The 23,115-nt window shown below is 40.4% G+C and overlaps 3 protein-coding genes across 6 annotated transcripts in view; 2 read left to right on the plus strand and 1 right to left on the minus strand.

Annotated features, from left to right (window-relative positions):
• Positions 1 to 451: 451 nt before the first annotated feature.
• On the minus strand, positions 452 to 12,628 carry gss (glutathione synthetase). The gene is made up of 13 exons (XM_042491256.2): positions 12,448 to 12,628; positions 11,183 to 11,324; positions 9,383 to 9,528; positions 9,106 to 9,181; positions 8,396 to 8,535; positions 7,882 to 7,998; positions 7,381 to 7,461; positions 6,750 to 6,827; positions 6,562 to 6,631; positions 4,560 to 4,754; positions 4,317 to 4,398; positions 3,877 to 4,066; positions 452 to 3,088 (listed from the first exon to the last, which is right to left on the minus strand). The coding sequence occupies exons 2-13, from the start codon at positions 11,312 to 11,314 to the stop codon at positions 2,959 to 2,961; spliced, it is 1,437 nt and encodes a 478-aa protein (XP_042347190.2). The 5' UTR covers positions 11,315 to 11,324; positions 12,448 to 12,628; the 3' UTR covers positions 452 to 2,958.
• LOC121946612 (U8 snoRNA-decapping enzyme) lies at positions 11,926 to 19,813 on the plus strand. Of its 3 annotated transcripts, none has more exons than XM_042491257.2 (5): positions 11,926 to 12,065; positions 14,129 to 14,260; positions 14,562 to 14,602; positions 17,988 to 18,231; positions 18,385 to 19,813. In XM_042491257.2, exons 2-5 carry the CDS (start codon positions 14,129 to 14,131, stop codon positions 18,628 to 18,630), a joined length of 663 nt encoding a protein of 220 aa, XP_042347191.1. In that variant the 5' UTR covers positions 11,926 to 12,065; the 3' UTR covers positions 18,631 to 19,813. The 3 variants fall into 3 exon arrangements, with proteins under 3 accessions (XP_042347191.1, XP_087938595.1, XP_042347192.1); XM_088082469.1 differs by lacking the exon at positions 11,926 to 12,065 and adding an exon at positions 12,766 to 13,052; XM_042491258.2 differs by lacking the exon at positions 11,926 to 12,065 and adding an exon at positions 13,838 to 13,953.
• A 709-nt stretch (positions 19,814 to 20,522) lies between these two features.
• The window catches only part of arhgap4b (Rho GTPase activating protein 4b), a 31,842-nt gene continuing 29,249 nt past the window's right edge, over positions 20,523 to 23,115 (plus strand). Inside the window, exon 1 of one of the 2 annotated variants that reach the window (XM_088082471.1) lies at positions 20,523 to 20,748. The gene's annotated coding sequence lies outside the window, so the exon portion shown is untranslated. The remainder of the gene's footprint in view (positions 20,749 to 23,115) is intronic. The other variant, XM_088082470.1, reaches the window with a different exon arrangement.

Raw genomic sequence — 23,115 nt, forward strand, 5'->3', positions numbered from 1 at the left:
GTGTGTGTGTGTCTGTGTGTGTTGTGAATTTCTTGCAAATGACCTCTAGTTTGGCCTGCAGGAGTAGAAATACTGTTGTCACTTTTACATAAAAACCCTAAACATTAACACCCCCACAGACAACAGTTTTCCCTTTACCTAAAGCATTTGTAGCTGTATTTCTTGTATGAAAGGTGCTATAAAAAGATATTTTTCTTATTACTAAAATAATGATTTGTAGTAATAATTAAAGTAGTCACAGTAGCAGTAAAATGATTACTTTTCCAGCAGATATTTTCCCTTCCAATTTCTATAGAGAAATCGAAGAGAGAGGTTTTTGAGTGGACTCTAGCAGTCAAGACATTGCAGCATGTAGAAGCCTCACCACTCAGCAGCAGTGGCTGTTAAAACATTTTAAATGCATCACTTGATCTACTGTGTTCACACATGCCAACAGGGAATCAGTGTACAGTTATGAAGGTAACTGAAAATGATTGGGGTAATTTTAATCACTATTTTTGTTAAAACATTCCAGGGTTAAGGTATCACAGCAAAATATCACAGTTTCTGTGAATATAAAAGTCATGTTTTGTTCACTATTGATTAGTGTGTTTCCACAGCATTTTGACTTGGTCATGGTAGGAACAGCACAAACTTTTTTAGTAATACTAACGATGACCCTGTGATATCAAGTTCAAAGCAGCTAAGTTGAATTTAGGCATCACTTGTTTGATTATTAACACCTGAATTTTTCCTACAGTGAAAAGTCAAAATGTCTTCTGTGATAAAGGCCTACCATAAAAACAAGCAGCACTCGGCATAAGTCATGAGATAAAAATAAGTAAAATAAGGCCGATCAGTTGATGGTGAACAGCAAAACGATAACCCCAAGCTAAGCTAAGGACTCTGATTTCTTTCCTTGCCTTCCTTTCTGAACTTCAAGTAGTCATATTATTTTACCTGTTCACCCTCAGCTTTACCTTTCTAGTTTCTGCCATCATCGATTTTTGTGAAGAGTTGTGCATACTCCATACAAGCTCTCTAAAAGTCCTACAGTCAAAGTGAACCAAGCAACACACTATTACAGAGCCTGATAACAACCAATTTCTCCATTATATACAGTCAAAAACATATCAGTTCACTGTGTTGCCGTGTTATAACGTTTAAAAAAAAGCTCTACAGTTAATTGTACAGTATCAGTTTTAACTTTGTGTAAGGACTATTTGGGTGCTGCAGTGGTGTTGAATCATACTGCAACATGTTGTGAGATGTTTCTACAGGGTTTCCCTTACATTAATACCTTTGTGATGAAAGCCATTAATAGATTTTATATTTTTTGTAACTGGACTTATAGAACTTTTCTGGAACAGCACCACAGACGCACTGGTGAGATATATATACCATTCAATTATTTATAGCACCACACTGTTGGAGCGCAGAGCATACTCTGGGCACAGACGGAGCAATAGAACACCATGTGCAGTTTAAGTGAAACTTAAACTCAATTCTGCTGGGTCTTGAAGTTTATTTTCACTTCCTCTGAAGCAACTGCTCCTCTAATCCATCAATCTGATCAGCTTTGACTGGATCAAATGATCAATTATCCACGCTGTGACTTAAATTGCTGCTAAGGAATAAATATGACTCATGATGAGCTTTGTCTGTGCTGCGTTTAAATTCAGAGAGGGGGCACAAAATGATTTTAAGAAAAAAACAAAAACAAAAAAACGCGCAAACGGAAAGTTCAGAATCATGTTCAGATCAGCTTTGAATGGATCAACAGAACCGTTTTTCACTCCTGCCAGTTACAAACTCAAGGAGAGCCCACAGACCCACATAAACTAAAGAAGTTTAGGGAGGGGATCAAGAGTGATACACATGGACACACGTAAAGAAAAAAAAAGGTTTCCTTATAAAACTGGCATATTACAAATCTACAAGGAACTAAGCAAATCACCCGGAAACTTTAAGTAAAAGCTTAGCTGTCTTGCAAAACATTCTTTTTTTCCTAGCTATTAAGGATAATGTTACTGCAACCTGCACGCTAACAAAGTGACTAACTGTCACATTATTTGTGATGCATTCACTGGAAGTTAGAGCGGGACATCCTCTTATCGGAAGGTTTGATCCCTGGCTCCTACAGTCAATGAGTCAATGCACCCTTGGGCAAGATACTGAAGCCCAAATCCCTGCTGACGGCTGTTACATCAGTGTTGGGGTGTGTATGAATTTTTTTTAAAATGTGCACCTTGTACAGTAGCCTTAGCCACCAATGTATGAATGTGTGAATAGATAATGTAAGTCATAGTGGGAAAGCACTTTGAGTGTAAAACTCACTAGAAAAGCACTATAAACATGCATTTACCCCTCCTCTTGATTATGTCCCTAAGGGAATGACAGTAAGTGAGATTTTTATCAACATTTTTACTATTATTAACATACTACATATAATGGTTTCACATCATCTATTCAACTGGTCCTTAATTCATTTCAAGTAAATAAAGGCTCTAGCATTTACTGAGAATTAGGGCACGTAAACATGTAATCAAACTGTTATTATGTAAAAATAATCCGTTCAAATCTCGTACTGGGTTTTAGTGTTTACACTTGCCTTGAGTGTGTAATTGAGAGCTGCTCTCCACTTAAAAAGAATCAACACGATATCAAAAGCTGATAACAAACACAGTCGTTGTAAACCTTTCTGGAACCACTGGCATTGGTAATGTAGGTGAATAACACCAAGCTACTCTAGAAATAATACAAAGACTTGAATCTACTGCATCACCTCTTACAGCAGGAGTCCTGGAGGCTTCATCTGAAGCCTGCACTGATAGTATGTCTGTCCAGCTTGTGTCAAGTATGTTATCGTGGGACTATGCTCAATTTCGAGCTGTAGCAGCCAAAGTAACTGTGTGAGTGTGCAACCTTGATTTCGTCGTAATCCCTGTGCGTTTTTGTTTTTGAAAGCAGCTAGTATTGTCAATTTTCGACAAGGAAAGGATTGTCCAGCACAGCCACTCCTGCTGCGACGCCTCCGTCCGAGTGTTCTGAACTCTTGGTCCGTAGCAGATGACCCACACACTCGTTCATCACCATGTCTTTACCTTGCCTGTAAGGAAACAAAGAGAAGTGAAAGATAGGTATAGCAAATCCTAAAATATTTAATGTAAACTTCACAGGATAACAAGTGTACACTCTCCTGACTGATATTATTATGTCTGAAGTCAGGGTTTCCCACACATTTATTGATTTGTGTCAGCCTGCCTTGATTAGAACATCTGCCGCCACACAGTGATTTTCAATATTTGGAGCTGGACCGTTCAGTAGGTTCACAATTGGAAAAAAAAATACTGTAAGATTATGCATGGCACCACACTGTCGGAGCACAGTATGGGCACAGATGGAGCATAGTCTAGACACAGATGGAGCAGCAGAGTGCCGGGCCAATGAAAGTGAAACATAATCCTTTGGCAGTGGTAGAAGAAGTGTCTTTGATGCCACTGAGGCCATAAAATATTTGTATGAGCTTTTATACCAAAATGACGCAAGAATACCACTGCAGGTGGATTGCTCAATGCCCGAGGATGTGCAGTGTCCAGTGTGAGGCTGTTTATATATGTGTTATTCTCTATAAAGCAGCAAGCAGCAATACCACAGGCTGAGCGATCGGCCTTCTTCTGAACAGGCATGCTTTGAATGGGCAATGCATTATTTAGGAAATAAATGTTGAATTACATAGCTACTCGATCTGCTTGCAGTACAGCTCTGAGATAATGAGCAGGAGTTAAAACCTCACTGAATAAACTTGTCCTGAAAGAACAAAAACTTTTATTTCAAGAATGCATCTTTCCACAAAAAAACAATGCATTATTTGTCAGTGAAATAGTGACTAAATACCTGACATATGCTCCGAACACTCCCAGTTCACTGAGACAGTTACTGATTTGGAGAGGACTGTCTCGTCTCAACAGGTAGTTCTGCACAGGGGTTGGATTGATTTTATCCATCAGAATATAGGCCATTCTCTCTGTGTTCTCCTTTACTCCCTGCAGGACCTGACAGATCTCTGATCCATAGATGTTGTTACCTAAAAAAATGATGACAGATTTGAAAAAAAAAACTCTGTTTATTTACTGCAAATATTATAGAAAGATGAAGTTACATATTGTAAAAATCAGCAAAGCTTCTTCTTCTTCTTTTTAACTGTAGTATACACTACCATGCTGGTGCTGACATTTCAAAGTCTGCCACTTTAGGCACCAGTACTTAAAGCAGAAGTGGTTTTAGGATTTGCTGCATGCAGAAATTAATTTCTTATGGTGTTTCTTGCATCGAACCTCCTCCCTCTCGCTGAGGCTTTAGGACAAACCGGTCTGGTGCTGCCAAAGCCATTTGTACTGTTCTGTCACCCTCTGGTCCCTAGACACAAAAACAAAAAAGAATAAAACGGGAACATGTGAGACAGCCTCAACACAGTAAACTGTAGCATGTACAAGTTGTACAACCTTATTGTGATGTCGTCATGTGTGGCTTATATGCAACCCCCTGAAACAACTGCATAGTTTGTTTTATTTTCTCACCATGTCTAGTGTGTAGAGGCCAGCAAACGTTGCTCTGATCTCCTCCACTACTTGGGGCTGGTCAGGGAAGAACTTCTCCAGAACTCCAGGTCTGGCGAGCACCTGCTGGACTTTCTTAGTTCCAGCTAGGTGAGTGCTGATATCTGGACACTTCACAGCCAGAGAGCGCTCCATCAGAAGACGAGCTTCCCAAGTCTACAATTCAAAGAAAAAAATCTTTTCTTTCATTTTGATACATCCAGTACATTGTAACTAACCAGTTTTTCAACACAACTGGATTCAGACCTGCCTAAATACATTAAAACCCAGTGCGGCGAAATGCCATTTAATACAATGTAATGCATAAGATTTTCACTTGACCTAAAACTTTTTTAGAGACTATAACATCCTTTTTAGAATCAAATCTGTGTCCATCACAGTTGGTTTGCTAGATATCCCTGTCAGAGGTACCACATAATGTCACAAATGTCTGATTTCTTTTAGTCTTCATTCTGACCCACACTACCACTACGTGGAAGCACAGTCCCTTCATTCACTTAAATGTAGCCCTCTCTCACTCGAAAAAGTTGGAACGCAAAGCAACATCATCTGACAGCGTAGACCATTTAAATATGCATTCCTAGTAGATCACTTTGTATTATAAATGCTGTATTCCTGCTGCATACCACTAAAACTATCATTGCAGTGGTAGCTTTCCAGAGCAGTAAAATCCCCCCTTGTAACAGTATCAACTGCTGTGCAGTGTTTCAGCATGTGAGAAGCCTTCAGGCTTATAAAGACAGAGGGTGTCATACCTGTATACTGCAGATATTTTAAAATCCCCTTGAGGCTATTTTGTGATTTGTGATACTATACATGTGGGCTATACATAATTAAAACTTGACTTGGGCTCGATAGATCGTATGTCATTGTCTCACCTGCAACTGAAAACAACACGACTCCACCAGTGCCACCAAAGGTCAGGCAAGTGTAAAACATTTTCAAACCAGTTTGTTATTCAGCAAAAACACCAGACCAGACTTGAATACTGAATTTTACCACTAGGTGTCAGACTTGACTGAGCAGCTGCTCCTGAGTAGAACATGAGACTAGGACCTATTAATGAGGGTGTGATGCGCCTCGAAGCTGGTTGGTCAACCGTCAATAAATAAAAAAGGAGAAGGGCAGAAAGTGATGCGGCACCCTGATAGACCTTTCACAGCAAACATGTCAGAGTAGGAAAAGCACAGGTGACACTGTCTCAGTTCCATTAAGTGTCACAGCAAGTCATTCCAGTGAGTCGGTGAAGAAGTACACCTGTGCTGGCATGCACAATGCCAGGTCCTCCCCTAAGTGGAATGCTGACATCATTAACAGTAACAACGACATCTGTGTTTTTCCTACGATGACAAGTCCAAACGGCACGACCTCTTTTGTCTCATCTTACCTCTTTTTATTTTGTGTCCACACTTCGTAAAAACAAATAAACTTTCTAGTAAACAAACATTGCGCGGTACTCTTCCCGCCACACATACTGAACTTTGCACGCACATACAGGCTCTACGTAACCACCGTTAGTAACACCAAATGGTTGTCGTACTCAGAATAACAATGATATTGTTTTATTGATTATTTATTGTTTGCTTTTTTGGTTCCATTTAATCTTCACATATATTGTGTGTCACCACATCTGCTTTATGTTTGTGTAATGCCCCTTACACCCACAAAAAATAAACAAATCATTTAAAAAAAAAAACCCCAACACCTCATGAGAGAACTGATTATTCTGCCACACAGGATATAAGTGGGCAGAATAATCAATATGTGGCAACAGAGAAAAAGAAAAAGGTATCTGTGCTCTTTTTGGTATACCTAAAAAGTGGTCAGATTTAACTCCTCAGTGTCCATCCCAACAAAACTCATGAAATTGGTGGAGTCTGCATAAAAAAAATTATCCATCCTGACTGCTCTTTGTATAGTAACTATGACTACTCCAACTAGAAATAAAGATTTAAGTGGAGACCTGTTCAGAAGTGTAGTTCTGAGGCATGTAGCCGTTCCTGAAGTACACCACTGCAACCTCTTGACCATCACTGAAGAGAGAGAAATATAAATGCACATTAAGTATAACTGAAGTGTATCATATCTCTATGTGTAACATATAGTTTTAATATATGAATGATACATTGTGTCTGACAGAAGCAGACTTACACAAACAGCCTCTTGTCCTGATCAAGGGATCCTGTTTTATAAACATCGTCGAACCGCATTCTTATTGTGGGAATGTTGCTGAAACACATTGACGACAGGGTGCTGGTTACAAAGATCAAGCTTTTCACACCATTCAAACAAGCAAACACATGCCTGAATGTGCTTAACAAACTGGATGGTTGACTCACCCTCACATGATTAGAAAAATAGATAGTGGACTTGACATTATTGTGTTACTTTGCGAATGACACAAAAGGCACTCTGTGACGCTGTATTTGAGTGGCCAGAGCATCCAGACTGAAACGCATCTGTAGCAATTTGATGGGACTCACATTTCAAATCATTTCCGAATGTGATTTGGACAGAATTTGCAAAAAATTGCATTTTATGTAGGTTTTTTTTTGCTGCCGAGACATTTCAAAAATCAATCTGTCCACAATTTTGGATTTGCTAGAAGACAGATCTGGGCTGGCAGTCTGAACAAGGCCTTAATATGAATCAACATATTTCAGTTTGACAGGTTCGCTCTTTTAAAATTGCATTACTGTCATATCAAAAATCATGTCAGCTGAAGCTATTAGGGGATTGCTTACAGCTTCAAAAAAAAAAACCTCTGTACTCACACACATACCTCTTCCACAGTTCGTTCTCAATGTATCGCTGATCAAAGATGTTCCTTTGGTTCTCTTCCACCAAGAACATGACGACTGCTCTGTAACGAAAACAACTGCTCCTGTGAAACACTCTCACTGTTACCTTTAAATATTCATCGGGACATTTTATAACGCTGAATGGTGCATGGATCTTACGGGTATTTTTTTTTGTTCAAGTACTTTCTGCCAATTTCTGAATAAATTGCTTTCTATTGATCAGTCTGGTTATTACATGTGATTGTTAATATCTTATAGTGCATACAGTATACATATGCTTCCAATAATGACAAAAATATCATCCCAGCACTAAAGCAGATGTTTCATTCTACTTGAGTGATCCACTAGTAATTTATGGCTGCATTATTCATTTATGGCTCTGATATGATGCAGCTGGTTTGCTCATTCAGCACAAGTAGATGGATCAATATGTGAGTGAAATCAGGACATTAATGAACAGTCAGGCTGCGTTCATTTCCTACCTCTCTGATCCATAGAGCTCCCACGCTTTGGCAATAGTTCTGGCCAGACCAGCTGCAGGGTTGTTGTCGAGGATCCGCTGGCTCTCCTCCAGTTGCCCCGCCACATTAAGGATGTGTCTGTCGAGCAAGATGAAGAACATTTATAGCAATGTTGATCACAGAGAATTGCACGCAATTATTGTCTGACTGCAGTTGATTTCGCTCTCTGTCAGCTTTTTCTTCCTCTTAAATAAAGCAAAAACACACTCAAGTTTGCCTCAACTAAAGATTTTACACCAAAGGTAAAAGAGATGTGCTTTTACAGAAACGTGCCACAACACTGTATGGAAGCACTGACCAAATCTGACTGCTTGGGGCGACTTTTAACCACTGTCTGTGTAAAAAATCCTGATCACTAAAATATTTTATCATAACTGTTGATTGCCCTTCTAGACTTATTTTGATCACACTTGAAAACCGTTGACTTCATAAACAAAAGCACAGTTTGTGGCTGATATTCTAATGACTGACTTACCGGTGTACATCTGGCGTGCGTGATGAGAGCCCACCAAAACTGGCAGCAAATGTGTTGATTTCTATCTGTTTCAGAGATGACGACCCGTCGTCTCCTTGGTCCAGCATGTAGTCAGACCGATTGAGCCCCAACACAATGGACTGGAAAGAAGACAAAGAAGAATCCCCACTCAGACTACTTTAATCACTTAAACATAATAATCTAGGCACGTGGCTGAACATTCAGCACAGACTGTCGAATCAACACTTGAGCCACTCAGCTCATCATATTGTTGAGAGATTTTAAAAAAAAAAAGATCACTTAATTGAGGGACAGAGAAGTAATTGGCAACAAAAGCATTGTAGACATTTTCTTGTTTTCTTTGTCTCGTGTGATAGTAATTTTATAATTTGTTTTGGTTTTTTTGGGCATTTTAAAAATGCATAAAATTTCAAGAGATATCACTTTGGCATTTAGGTTATTGTAAATGTCATTTCATTAATCAATTATAGATCAACCAATATTTAAAATTATTGTTAATAACAGCCCTAATATTGTGTTCTTTCAATGATGGGCCCAGTGTGGTCACACCAGCTGAAAGATCAACATGGCTGAAAGCTGACAATTAAAGTCGATCAACTCTCACTTGCATAGATGGTTAAATCAGGAAAAATTACAAACTCCTTTGAAACTGGTACATAACTTCATTTGGATGGAACATTTCAACATACCTGAGACCTTCCTTCTTTAAGGATTTGTTGGTGGATCCTGAACAACCTTGCAGTGAAATCATCCACTTCAATGGTGCTATAAACAAAGAATGTCAACCTGTTAAATTCCTGAAAACCAGTCAATCAATATGTTACAGTAGCTGTTGCAGATTCAGGCAGAATGGGTAACTACATTGTGATTTTTTTTAGGAGGAGTGCTGCTACGTTAAACTCAACAGCAAAGCCACATTTCAAAACTACTGGGGTCACCATCATTATTTTGTGACTCATATGCTACCTCGCAAGGGCCTCTTGCAGAAAGTCTGTGTCCTGGCTGATCTTGTCCACCAGTGTGTTGTAGTGAGTTTGCACGGCCAGAGCCTGGAGGAACACAGCCTTTGGCACAGGTGTGGGGAAGAGTGTGAAGGGAGCGTAGGTCACCAACTGAAAAGAAAAGAAAAAAAACAAGTCTAAAAAATGTAAGAAAAGAATGCTGACATCCAAAAACTATTCATCACAAAGCACAAGCATTGGACATGGCATGTGAGGAATGAAAACAAGCACTTGGGCTAAAAATCCCTGTAATTGCAAACACAGGCTTAATCAAGGTCTGTCCCAAATCCTGTGCCCTAAAGCGGAACAAATTCCTAACATGACTTCACATTGAACACGCCTGTTTTAACAGCCGTGGCTGAACAGCTCTCTGGTATTGAATTATGTTCTCTCTTAGTGGCTGTGGCTCACTGTCACATCACATAAATGGTAAATACACGTTCATATTGATTTGCTTTAGAAATAATAAATACATTTGATTTTTTTCTGTTGTTTTTTAGAAATTCAAACTCAGTCTTCTTTTATTGAATATGCGATGACTTCAACCATACTTGCTCAGCTGCCAGTTGTGTATACAGAGTGCAATAAATCATTTGTCACATTATCAACTAACTGTATAATAAACGTAAAGCACTGGGCTGGATTTATTCATGCATACAGCTCGTATGAATGAAAAATATAGAGAGGGAGAGCTGGACTGATAATTATTGTGGTTGTACAAGTTTATTTCCCTCTCGCACTAAAAAAACAAGACATTTTGAATCAAATGATGTGATATCAGGATTGCTTGAATGGCTACACATTGGCACATTTTTACTGTGTTTGTTAGTTTGTTAAATTGCCTTTCTTCGCTTTGTGCATAAGAGATGCTTCTTCGGTGATGACTTTATTACAGTGCTCCTAAAGTGCAACAAGTTTCATTCATTTACATTTATTTTTTATTTAAATATACTTGTTTTTTTAAAAAAAGCAAACAGGCTTTGCTCCAAAGTGCCTCACAAAGTCAGACATATATGACATGTATACACATACAGGCATATAGGGATGTACAAGTGCAACGAGATGCACATTCTTTACCTCTCTGTGCATTTAAACTTGTAATCCTGCAGCCTTAAGCTGACAGCTAATATGACAAAGAAATAGCAGGATTTAAGAGATATTTTGTGATTATTTCCACCAGTTAACAAAGTAACAGTGACAAGGTTAAGAAATTCAGGTCTGAAGGAATTTTACTCGTTCACAGCTGTCTATTGTCAAATGGGGTTAAATGTTAACAAATGATATCTAAGTTGATTGTTAATGATTTTCTAATGCTTTCACAGTTCGGCTGTTTGTCTTCTTTCTTCAGGTTTCTTTTTATTTGCTTGACTATACTGAATGAATAATCTTCCACTGGGGTTTAAAGGTTAATTATTCTGTCTAAGATAAGGGGAAATCAATCAAAAGGCATGCATAAGTATGCATGCCTCACCAAGTTTCTTATTGATATTCATACTACAAAAAAAGTATTTGAAAATGCACCCTAAAACATGCTCAAAACCAACATAAGTAATTAACAAAGTAAACAAGATGCATCTTCTCTTTACGATCTGTCACAGCTGTGATGGAAGTGCAGCAGTTTTGACCTTCCAAAAACACTTCTTTTTATCAGGTGACATCCAAACAGGTTTTGTTTGTTTGTTTGTTTCAGGTTTCATCACAAAAAACAGCTGCTGTAAGGTGTATGAATTCTGCAGATAAAAGTGTCTCTGTTTTCACTTCCTACCTCTGATGAGTTGGGGGTCTCTTGGATCCTCATCAGGACACCCTGCAGAAGTGCCACATCTTTTGCCACCTCTGCCAAGTCTTTTATCAGCGTGGTATTCTTCATTATCTTGTCTGGTATAGCCTGGGCCATTCTGACTTACCTGTAATGTTAAAAACAGTCAAATTGACCATGAACGTGACCATTAGTTAGTCATGCCATTTTACCTTGAATTCACAAAGAAAAGTTCGTTATTAAGAGCAGCAAACTATACCAAAACATCTGTTAGAAAACTCTAACAGTGAAAAAAACTCTAACAACTCTTGCAGTGAACTTAAAGTGGAAATGAAAATTAAACTTTTCTGTGCTCTCTTTAAAGCCAGACTCCAACACCAAGGTTTGTTAATAAAAAAGCATGTGTTTGGGAAGTGCCACACATATGACTAGATAAATTAGACTTGGATAATACTGCTGGAGATGTGTGAGAGTTTGTAAACAGATGTTTTGATAGGGTTTTACAGTTGTAAAACTCGTCGCAAAACAATCAACAAATCAATGTTTTTCCGTGAGGGCATACGAAAAATAAAAGAAAAAGGTTTTGAACATTAATTGATTTACAAATAGTCATTTTGTGGGTGAAGTATTCCTTAAAATTTATGTTTCACTTCTGAAGAAAAAAAAACCATTATATGACATCACAGAACATTTGAGGAACTTAACCTCAAGTGTTGCTTAGTTATCAGTTTTTTCACTTTAAAGTCAAGTAGGGAACCACAGTTAGTTCCATTTCTGTGTTTTGAATTTTGCTTGTGAGGCTACTTTTCTGATTTAAATTCCATAATCTATCACGCCATTTAGTTATAAACATACCTGTTGAAAACTACAAGGACATTACAACAACCAGGTAAATGCTACTACTTCCACTACGACTACTTCTACTAAAATAATACTAACAACAACGATAATAACTAATATATTTGTGTTGTTACTGTATAGCAGTCAGTTTACCAAAATGCTTTACACAAAGACAGAAAAAGCTGCAACATGTATGCATACAATAAAAATTGATTAAATAAATGATTCGACAGGATTAAACACATATGAAAACATCAGAGCGTTAGTAAAATAACACAAAACAGTACATACAGTTGCTTCTTATATATAATACTTAGACCTGTGTATACCTGCTTTACAACACGTGTATATTAACTGCTTACCTGATTATTAACCAGGAAGCTAACGTTACATATGTTGAACACTGTGGTAATCACAAGTTAGCTATTTACCTTCAGGTTAGCAGGTTTTTTCCAGTCGGTGTTTTGTGTCCTGCGAGCACAGGTCTGTATTGACCGGATAATATTAATTGCTAAGGTGTTATATCATATGTAACAGATAAGATATTACTGGCATATGGTCACAGGTTACTGCAGTACACGAGAGTCAGCTCCGGAGCTGCCGAACTCCCTTTTACACTCCCCACCGCTCATTGGTCGGTGGGGAGTGATGCTATTGGCTGGATAGAGCCACATGCTTCGTTCAGCCAATCAGTGTTCAAAACGTCATCAAAAAGATTGAAGCTGCTGACAGAACATGATCGTGCTCTGCTCAAAATGCTGACTGAAGAATGAGACAGCACTTCATTTTACCTGGAGAGAGGCGTTTGTCAGTGTGTTTTGAAGTAAGACATTGGTTTTGACTGAACTGCAGGCAAGGAAAAATGACAACAACAACAAAAAATAACATGTAAAGTAATTCTCCTACGAATACGGCTGGCAAAAATGTCTGTTGCCTATCTACTAAAACTATTGAATTATAGGCCTAAAAAAGAGCTCCATCAAACAAGTCCATCAAATCCACGGAAACAGGAGCGGTTTCTGACTCATATTTACAGGTTGGTTTCTAATCAAACATTTTGAGGAAAAGGTCTAAACTTTTTTTTTTCCCCCACTGGACATGTGATGTCATCTTTTTTGTTTTAACCTTCCCCAAAGTTTCAAATATTTTCCCCTTGATTCTCCCTATGTGACTTGGGGGAAATGCATGACCCCGCCTCCTCCATTAATCAGATATTATATTTTTTTAAACTGGCCATTTGATGTTTGAAAGTAATTTTTAAGTAAGTTTTTCACTCTTGTTCTGAATGCTGACGAGATAGCGCAAACAGCCTATTTTGTGCAAACATTTGAAATGTAGAATAAAGTGATTTTGAGCCTAAGGCCACCCAAAGATTTTTTTCTTTTTCTAACAGAAGAGTTTCTGGTTTTACAGATTCTGGCTGGATAAATGGTCTAATTTTGGCATTTTTTTTTTAAAAAAAGAAAACATGCCTTTCAAACCTGTAGCTGGTTTGGAGGGCATGTTTTCTTTGAAAAATGGGCAGCAAATAATCCAAAATACTGCCATTTAAAGTTGTATGCCCCTCCCCTCTCATAAATAACAACTCATAAATTACCCTTAAGAATGTTATTCATTACCATAATAGCAGAGTCTTTTGTGGTGACAGGAAACTATAAACCCCCCCAAGATCCTGAATAACTTGTTAAATAAATGAAGCATAAAATATGTGAAATATTGTAAAAGATGTATGCAGTAGGTTACATAAATTCAAATTCAGTCCAGGTTCGGGATTTCCCCAGTTGCCAGCCCCACTCCACATCAGTAGAGGGAGCTAGAGCTTTCTTTAATACAAGTCACGGAGATCTTGTAGAGCTTCCTGGTTCTGCATAACATGTGATAAGCTTTTCTGCATACAAGCCCAAAGGCTTTCAAGCTAATCAGAAGGTTTCATTCAGGTCTGTTACCTCATCCATGTGAGGAGGGGGGGGACAGAAATAAACAAAGACATCAAGTGTATGTGGATGATGTCACATTGGCAGCACATGACAGGGGGGCAGCCATGCAGAGTGATCAGTAAGCACTGAACTGTGACTGTGTGATTTTGCACTGTGTTTGTGTGTATACTTGTAGATGGCGAGTGGACAGCTGTCGAGGGCGGAGGCGTTAGCGTGCTCAGGCTGCAAGCATGCGTGCCACGTGATGCTCTACTGTGACACGAAATCTAAGCTGTTTGGGAAGTTTCCCATCAAACATATCATACTGGTGAGGGAGAGCACTGAGTGTGTGTGTGTGTGTGTGTGTGTGTGTGTGTGTGTGTGTGTGTGTGTGTGTGTGTGCGCGTGTGTGTGTGTGTGTGCAGTTGCATGTGTTTGTTTGTGTGTGTGTGTGTGTCTGGATGGAGATGACTGAGTCCCTGCCTACAAAAGTGATGCACACCTCTGCTTTCAGTGTTTCTGCCTGTTTGCTTGAAAACACACTCCTGTTTGTGTGTAAGCATCTCTGCCTCTCTGTGTGGTTGTGTGTGTGTGTATGTGTGTATAACAGCCTCTCTCACTTCCCACAGATGCAGATGCGCTTTGACGGTCTGCTGGGTTTCCCTGGCGGGTGAGTCTTTCCTGGTGCTGCTGTTGTTTATTCCTTTTATGTGCACACAGGTATGTTTAGTTGAGGTTCGTATGTCTCTTATGTCAAAAGATATAAATAAAGCTGCACAGGTACAGAACAAACATTCACATTTTCACTGGAATACTCAAACTACAAGGATAAACAGTGAAACATGACATGATAGATTCTTCTGTAAGATACTTTAGCTTACCGCAAAAAAATATATATATATATAACTGCCAGACACATAGCACTTATTAAGTATTCAACTTAGCATGAATCACTTGTGCCTTTTATGTCTGTGATTAACAGGAGTCACTGCCAGAATTTCTGGGTTATCTTTCGCCAACTCAGTATCATTATATAATGAGGCAATGAGAAAAGTCTGAAAATCATGATAACTAATAAAAAAAAATGAAAACTGTTAAACTACAAAAAAAACAACTACTAAACAGCAGGTCAAAGTACTTTTTATCTAGTGATAAATCTTCCCATCTTCTCAACGGAGTGATAGAACTTTTTGTGATTTTGAGTAAAATATCACAAACTGTTGGATGTGTTATTAAGAACAATTATTAAGAAATGTGGTTCAGACATTCATGAAGCCCTTTAATAAAATGTCCCAACTTTTCATCAATTACTCTTGTTTATGACCTGCAAACTAATGACATTATCATCCACCTCAGCTGTACTTTGTCTTTAACACTAATTAATGCAAATATTAGCATGCTTAGATGCTAAATCAAGATGTTGAACACAGTAATCATGACAGCAAGCACATGGGCTAAACTGAAAAGTCAAAGTACACGCCAAATACATTTTTCCCAAACATAATTTCTGTCATTTTATGTATTTCTTACCCCCCTGGTGTTTGTCCAAGTGTTTGTTCTTCTGATTAGTTTGGTTTTTACTCGTTATTTAATGTATTAAGACACTATGATTGACAGCTCTGTTAGTCAATGGATGTGCTCATGATGAATAGGGCTGCTCATGATTGGTCGGCTGGGTGTATGCACAGACTGGCTTTAAGTCACGTCACGTTACTTGATGGCCGTGGCTGTAGACTCTTTGCTTATATTTTAAGTGAACCTGCATTTTTTTTTAAGTGCCAGCAGGGGGCAACTTCAAAATGAAATCTGACTGTATAGAGGTTTATGGGAAAATGACCTTACTTCTCTCAGTTTATTAGTGAGTTTATGGTCTTGATGGCTAGATTAAAGTCTTCAATCCAGCATGATGTTCATTTTGTAAATCATGGTCCCATTTTACAGAAAAATAGAAGATAAAGCAGGGTGTGCTTTGTGCCTGGCTCACAGTTATGTCAGCTGAATCGGATTAGGCTGTAGGCAGAATATTGGACTATTTGTTAGTATTTTTCTATGTAGAGTTATAAAGTTTCTGCGGTATGTTCTTCTGGGGTCCAAGACATTCCCAGAAGCACGCTAACTGACTTACAAAAAATAAATAAATAAAAAACAAGAAATTAGCGATTGCTCGACTTGAAAAACCTCAGTCCACTGAGGTGTCTTTGCTTGATAATTTAAATTTTTGTCTTTAAGGGTGCAGCCCTAGTATGCTTTAGGGCGTGGCTACCTTGTGATTAACAAGTGCCAACCACAGTACTGTCCTCTGGTTCTCAGTCAAGTCTTGATACCGCCATGAGGTCAGGGACTTGTTATCCAATGAGAGCTGCTCAGTGGCACAAGAAGCAAAAAAAAAAAAAAAGCACTCTTTTTGGGAACAAAGTACCAGAATCTACGGGTCCATGAGGCACTAGAGACTTGGTTGGCCAAGGCCGAGTGTGCCCGAGCGGGTAACCTCCAGTGGCGGAGCGACTGACTTCCAGTGTAGCACTTTGCTAGCTTGAATGGTGGTCTAAAAATGTAATCTTGCCGCTCTTTTAGACTTTCCAAATGTTAACGAACTGGATTGCTTAAATGTAGATACTGAAGTCTCTCTCCCAATGTAAGTCAATTGGGAAATGTTTTTTTGGGCCCGTGGGCTATCATGTGACAGACCAGGAACCTGGGTGTCATGATTGATGACCAGCTGACCTTTAAGGTTCATGTGGCCTCAGTTTCTCGGTCTTGTCGTTATGCCCTCTACAACATCAGGAAGATCAGACCCTTCCTGACCCAACAGGCCACACAGCTTCTGGTTCAGGCTCTTGTGATCTCACGCATTGACTACTGCAACTCTCTTCTGGCAGGCCTCCCTGCATGCTCATTCAAACCTCTTCAGATGATCCAGAATGCAGCAGCACGTCTGGTCTTCAACCAGCCCAAAAGAGCACATGTCACCCCGCTGCTAATTTCTCTTCACTGGCTTCCAGTGGCAGCCAGAATCAAATTCAAAGCACTTCTCTTGGCTTACAAAACAATCACAAGAACTGCTCCAGCCTACCTGGAATCCCTGATCCAGGTCTACTCTCCTTCTCGCCCACTACGCTCTGCATACGAAAGACGCCTGGTGCTTCCAGCCCAGCACGGCTCTAAATCTCTAGCCAGACTCTTCTCTTCTGTTGTTCCCAAATGGTGGAACAAACTTCCAAACTCTGTGCGTTCTGCTGAGTCCCTTTCTACTTTTAAGAGACAATTGAAAACTCATTTGTTCCGAGAACACCTAGGCACTTAACCTGACTCTTCTCCGCTTTGCCCTTTGGGCTAGATTAAGTCAGATGGTCCAAAACCCAGCACCTAATGATTATCTAGCACTGACAAAGTTGTGTGATGTTGTATGTTGACTGTCATCAAAAGTAGTGATACTGAGATTGTTGAATCTCAGATGCTGAGATCGCTACTGGTTATTACTTTGGTTTCCAAAAAAGAAAAAAAAAAAAAAAAGGGGGGCTGTGCGGCACTTCTTCTGCCACTAGACGGCAATACCTGTGACCAATCACACCTGAAGCACTTTTTGCACTTACTAAGGGTTTTTTCCTTAAGTCTAAATTCTTGCTTGTGTTGTACGTCGCTTTGGATAAAAGCGTCTGCTAAATGAAATTGTAGAATTGTAGAATTGTAGACCCAGATGGTGTAATTCCACTTTTGGCCACTATGTGAAATTTGCATCAGAGCCTGGCACACTTCCTTGGGGTTTGGACCCATCCCTCTCTCCTCCACAGCACCACACTCTCATCCAAATATGGTCACTTCTGGTTCCAAAAAACACACAATGGCGTCAGCCAAAATGTCCGCTTCTTTTATACAGTTTAATGGACTTGAGGCAGGAGCCGCTCTGCAAACTAGTTTCGGAGTTTTAAATTGAATCGGCTTTTCAATCAGCTTGATTTATTCACCTCTGCGCTGAGGAGTCTCGGGAGAGCAGTGCAGCAAACATTGTTTATCAACCTCCACATCTGACGCTGACCTCTGACCCCACGCTACAGGCTCGTTAACCCAACCAAGGAGACCCTGGAGGCGGGGCTTAGCAGGGAATTGTTGGAGGAGGTGGGCATGGATGTGCCAATATTGGTTGAAGATCATGTGGACTCCTGCTATGCTCCTGGTTCCTCTCCCTCCTCCTCGTCCTCCCATCTTATCACTCACTTCTACGTGAAGAAGATTGAGGAGGAGCAGATTAAGGAGGTGGAGAGAGCATGTGTATGCACTGCAGTAGATCACGGACAGGAGGTAACACGTGTGTGTGTTTGTGTGTGTGTGTGTGTGTGTGTGTGTGTGTGTGTGTGTGTGTGTCCTTTTCCATCTAGAATGACTGATTGCAGCCATTTAGCCAATCTCATGCTCTGTTCCTCATCACCTGTTCTCTCTTCGTGTCTCTCTCAGGTTCTTGGAATGGTCAGAGTCCCTCTCTACACCATGAAAGCCGGGGGTGGCCTCGCGCCTTTCCTGTCGCACGCATTTATCGGCAATGCTCGCTTCCAGCTGGTCAACTCTCTGCTGCACTTCAACCTATTAGCCCCTGAGGAATTGCACAAAGCCCTCAGGCAGTCACTGAAGACACACACACGCAATGCAGAGGACCTGCAAGAAGCCCTTGCGCGACTAGAGGCGAAGAGGAAACAGTTTTGAAACTCACATGCAGGTGCTTCAGCACATCCTCTCTGGCACGCACATGCAGTTTGGCCATCAGCAATGTTCGACACACACACACACACACACACACACAAACACACACTTAATCCTACACACACACACACACACACACACACACACACACACACACAGTTTGATACTGATTCTGAGCTGGTGACTCATAATTGCCTCATGCATCAAACAGTTTGCAGAAAACATTGTCAACTGCTCCACCATTAATGCAAATAAAATCATTTAACCGTCCACAATATTCCGACATTTTCTGTCATTTTGCTCCTGTCACTGAACTTAAAGAGAAGATGTTGAAAAATAATCACATGATGTGAAAGCAATTGCCATGGCGATCAACTCAAACACTTTAGGTATGTTAATGTTATGATAAAGATCGCATTTTAATGATTCCATAAGGAGTTCAGATGCATCGAAATCTTGCAAGCTAGTGCAAAATAACAGACAAAAAAAAAGGCAACACATGACCACAAAAAGTAACCAGAAAAGAATCAAAGACTTTACAAATGGCTGTGCCACCTTATATGGCAATGCGTAGGCACCCTGCGGTTGTCTATATCAACCAAGATCAGAGGGCAGTGGAAAAAAACAACCTTCTTTTCTATCAGGTACAATTCTTTGTCTGTCTTTGTGCTGCTCACACTTTTTGGCGGTTTCATTTTATGAAGTTATTGCGGCGGCGCTGGTGCAATCCAAGGATTAATTACGTCCGTGACATACTATATAGCCTACGGGCGAAGATTTGATTCCGTTTAAGTGCACCCTCGGTGCGCGTAACGTGCCTGCACCAGATGTTAGTAACCTCATTCCCAGACAATATTGCTGGCGGTGAGCAAGAGCAGAGACATGATGCTGCCTAATGTTCATGATACCAACTGTAAGTGTACAATCTATACAGAGCTTTTCTCTGCAGGTGAATCAATCTGACATGTTGAATGTAAATATAGTACCGAAAAACATGCTGAGAGAAACAAAACAATGAGTTTATGTCACAATGTTTGAGCGATCAGACAAAGAATGCACCCAAACGATGGAGGGATGGGATGAAGGATGCTGAGAGGAACACACTCATTCACTCATCTTTTATTCAGCTTTTTATACAATAGATTGATTGTAGAGTCGTTGCATTTTGCGAGGACATCCATTAATACTAACTATGTACAGAGTGACTCATTGTTGCTCAGATAGAATTAGTGATGCAAGTTGGATTATTTGCAGAGGAGGAGTAAATGAAGTACAATGCGATCTCTCAATCGCAGTGTGTTTTTCCTCAGCAGTCAAGAGGGGAGAAAAAAATCCACCGCATCCGGCGTAACAGACAGGAAGCACAGGCGACAGGGGTAGTGTGAAACCTTGTCGTCTACGGCCACGTTTATGCAAGTCTGTGGCTCCTTTTGTGTGTGTGAATGCAGCTGCTTGAGGACATGCTTTCTTGACGCATGCATGCGTGTGTGTGGAAATCCTGCACGAGCTTAACGGAAAGGATGCTGTCATGTGATGGCGTGGTGAGGGCGAATAATACAAGGTCATCAGAAAAACAATTCGAGAGAGAGAGAGGAAGGGATGGAGAGCGGGAGAGGGAGGGCAGTGCAGGAGAGGGATGGATGGATAGATGGATGGAGGGGGGGAGAGTGAGAGAGCGTGAGCGAGGGATGCTGAGGGAGAAAGGCAGTATATTCATAGCAGCAGCGGTATTTATAGCCGCCCAGAGGAGAGGAGCGAGCGTGGGGCGTGGCTTGGGTTGTGGCTTTCGCACTGCTTCACAAGGCAAGAGAGGGAGAGAGGGAGGGAATGGGAGGAGAGAAGAGGCTCTGGCGCGAGGGAGGGGGGAGAGGCTATTTGGCATATTTGGCAGGAGAGGGAAGAAAGAAAGGAGGGAGGGCTGCTTTTGAGAGTGTGTGTGCCTGAGAAATGAGAGAGAGAGAGAGAAAGAGAGAGAGGGAGGAGGGTACTGAGCTGAGAGAAATCTGTCAGATTCAAACACACTGCTCTGTGTTTGTGTGTGATAGAGAGAGCGAGGGATGAGAAGAGAGGAGGAGAGCTGAGGAACAGATAGAAAGAGACAGCAGAGGACCACAAAGTGAGGTATGTACGGCTGTCATACTGCCCATGAAACCAATAGCAACCTGTGTGTTTATATATACTATACACTCTCTCTCTGTGTGTGTGTGTGTGTGTGTGTGTGTGTGTGTGTGTAAAAGTGCATGCATGCTTGTGTTCATGCGTGACTAAAGTGAATATGTCTGTGTGTTTATATATAGTTTAGTGTTTTAAAGGCACAATGTATTCACTTGGGGGTTCCTAAGTGGACAAATGGATGTAGGCTACTGGCTGTTGGGGGGTATCAATTATGTAATATGTGTGCACCATTTGCAGTGTTGATGCTCTGTGTGTGTGTGTGTGTGTGTTTACATGCGCGTGTGTAATTATGCTGAGGTGTTTATGTGGCCATTGTGTGGAGCACTGCTACAGTGCCTTGACCATATGGGGTGATTTACGGCCATTGTAAATATAACTCAACACCCCTGTGCCATCAGAGCTGGGGGGACCTTAATTCCCCCCAGCTCAGCTTATCACCTACACCACTGACAGCTAATTCACGTTCTGTTATTATATAATGAAGAAAAGCAAATGGCTCAAAGAGCCCTCTCAGATGCATCTACAAAGTGGCAGTTCCTTTGTGCTGTTGGTTTACAGTGCAACAGCAAAGATTGTGTTGGTAATGTGGCAGAGCAGCTTTGCCTGGGAAATTGTGGCATTAAAACCTCTTGTAGGGTTTTAATTTGGTGAGTTGAAGTTTGACTAACATTGTTCAGTTTCAGCTTTAGGTGCATTTTTCTTAAACATACAGTATGGGTGTGCAAAGATTCTGATTTTGATCAGAGACATGCATGCTTATAGGCTGATATAGTGTTTAAAAAATTGCCCCCAGAAAAGGAAGATGTAAATCTCTGACCTCGAACAGCATAATGGTTGATCACCTTGCCTTGAGTGAATATCAAAACACCTTAGAAACCAGTTGTTTTATGCATATCTTAAGTTAAATGCAAAACAAAGCATGCAGAATGCTCTTTGTACCAGTGAGGGATAAGTGACAAATGATGTGTTTCATGTGCATTTTCGGTGCTCATGCATAAGGTGCAGAAAGTAATGCTGATTCTGATCTAGTCAGAATCTAGTCAGAAAAATGCAATGGCATTTTGCCATTGCATTTTGGATCATTGAAAAAAATAAGCTCTGTTGCAAACAAACTTTTACGATACTTACACGTTTTGTTCAGCAAGACAAGCCCCCCCCAGACATTATTTCAGGCATTTAACCAAAAGCCTTTTCAAAAAACCCAATGACTTTAAAACGAGAGATTTAGGAGTGCTTTAGTGCTAACTCATTTCCGGTTAGGACTCATTACTGGGGCACTCTGTTACACTGCTGAGTATAAGTACCTCAAAATTGTACATCAGAACAGTTTTTTGAGCTCATGTATCAGTTCACTTATACAACCTGCAGTACAGAAAAAAAACTCTGATTAAAATTGGCAGTCTAACCAAATCTAAACTGACCTCTAAAGAGCACTGTCATCCAGAGTTCCAGTGAAAGTTTCTACTGAAGAAGTTTAGGTTTCAGAAGGGCCTGAGGAGCGGATGTGGCCAACCTGACTGCTTCGTGGCGCTCACAGTGCCCGACTGTATGAAACAGTTTTTCAGTGCACTTTTTAATTCATGCTCTCTGCCAGGATGCACAGGTATGCATTCCACAAACATTACCTGTAAAAGATCTTCTACATAAAACCAGACCATGGCATGACTTTAGAAATATACTGTAGCTGCAGTGGAAACCCTTTGGCTTTAATTTTGCAACCCGGTCTGATACAAAACTGCCCTCAGTGCTTTTGCAATTAGGTACCCTGCCAAAATCTGAAAGGCACCTTACACTGTGTGTAAAATATCCTCACCAAGCTGCATTGCCAAAGACTATTAATTTCCACCCTTTTATTGTAAATGTCATAAGTCATTGGTCATTGGCTGCACTTTCTTCTCTGTCATGCATTATGTGCAGTTCTCAACTGCCACCTTGAAACTAACCGTCCCTGCGCTGTGTGTTTTGGCAGCGATGAGAGCCGGGATTAAGCTGATGCTGAAAACTTTCTGTGAGATTTGCAGGTACATAGTAATTCTCTACAGATGGTGCGAGAGTAAAAACCTGTGGCAGCGTACTATGATATGGTTTCCTGTTTGCTATGGCAGCAGCTGCACAAGCAGCAGCAGTCGGGAGGAGATATAGAAGAGTGCAAGAGGGACTCTGGCAAGAATCAAACTTTGTCAGACATATGATGAATTTGGATTTTCGTTACTTTGCATAGCTAATCTTGCATCGGCCTAAATCTCATGACACGTTCTAAATGAAACCTGGGGCCAGAGCCAGTGTGAGGGTGCTCTACCTGTTGTAGTGCAG

This window comes from Plectropomus leopardus, chromosome 9 (genome assembly GCF_026936395.1).
Source record: "Plectropomus leopardus strain MGB_pleo_1.0 chromosome 9, ASM2693639v1, whole genome shotgun sequence".
Lineage (NCBI taxonomy): Eukaryota > Metazoa > Chordata > Actinopteri > Perciformes > Serranidae > Plectropomus > Plectropomus leopardus.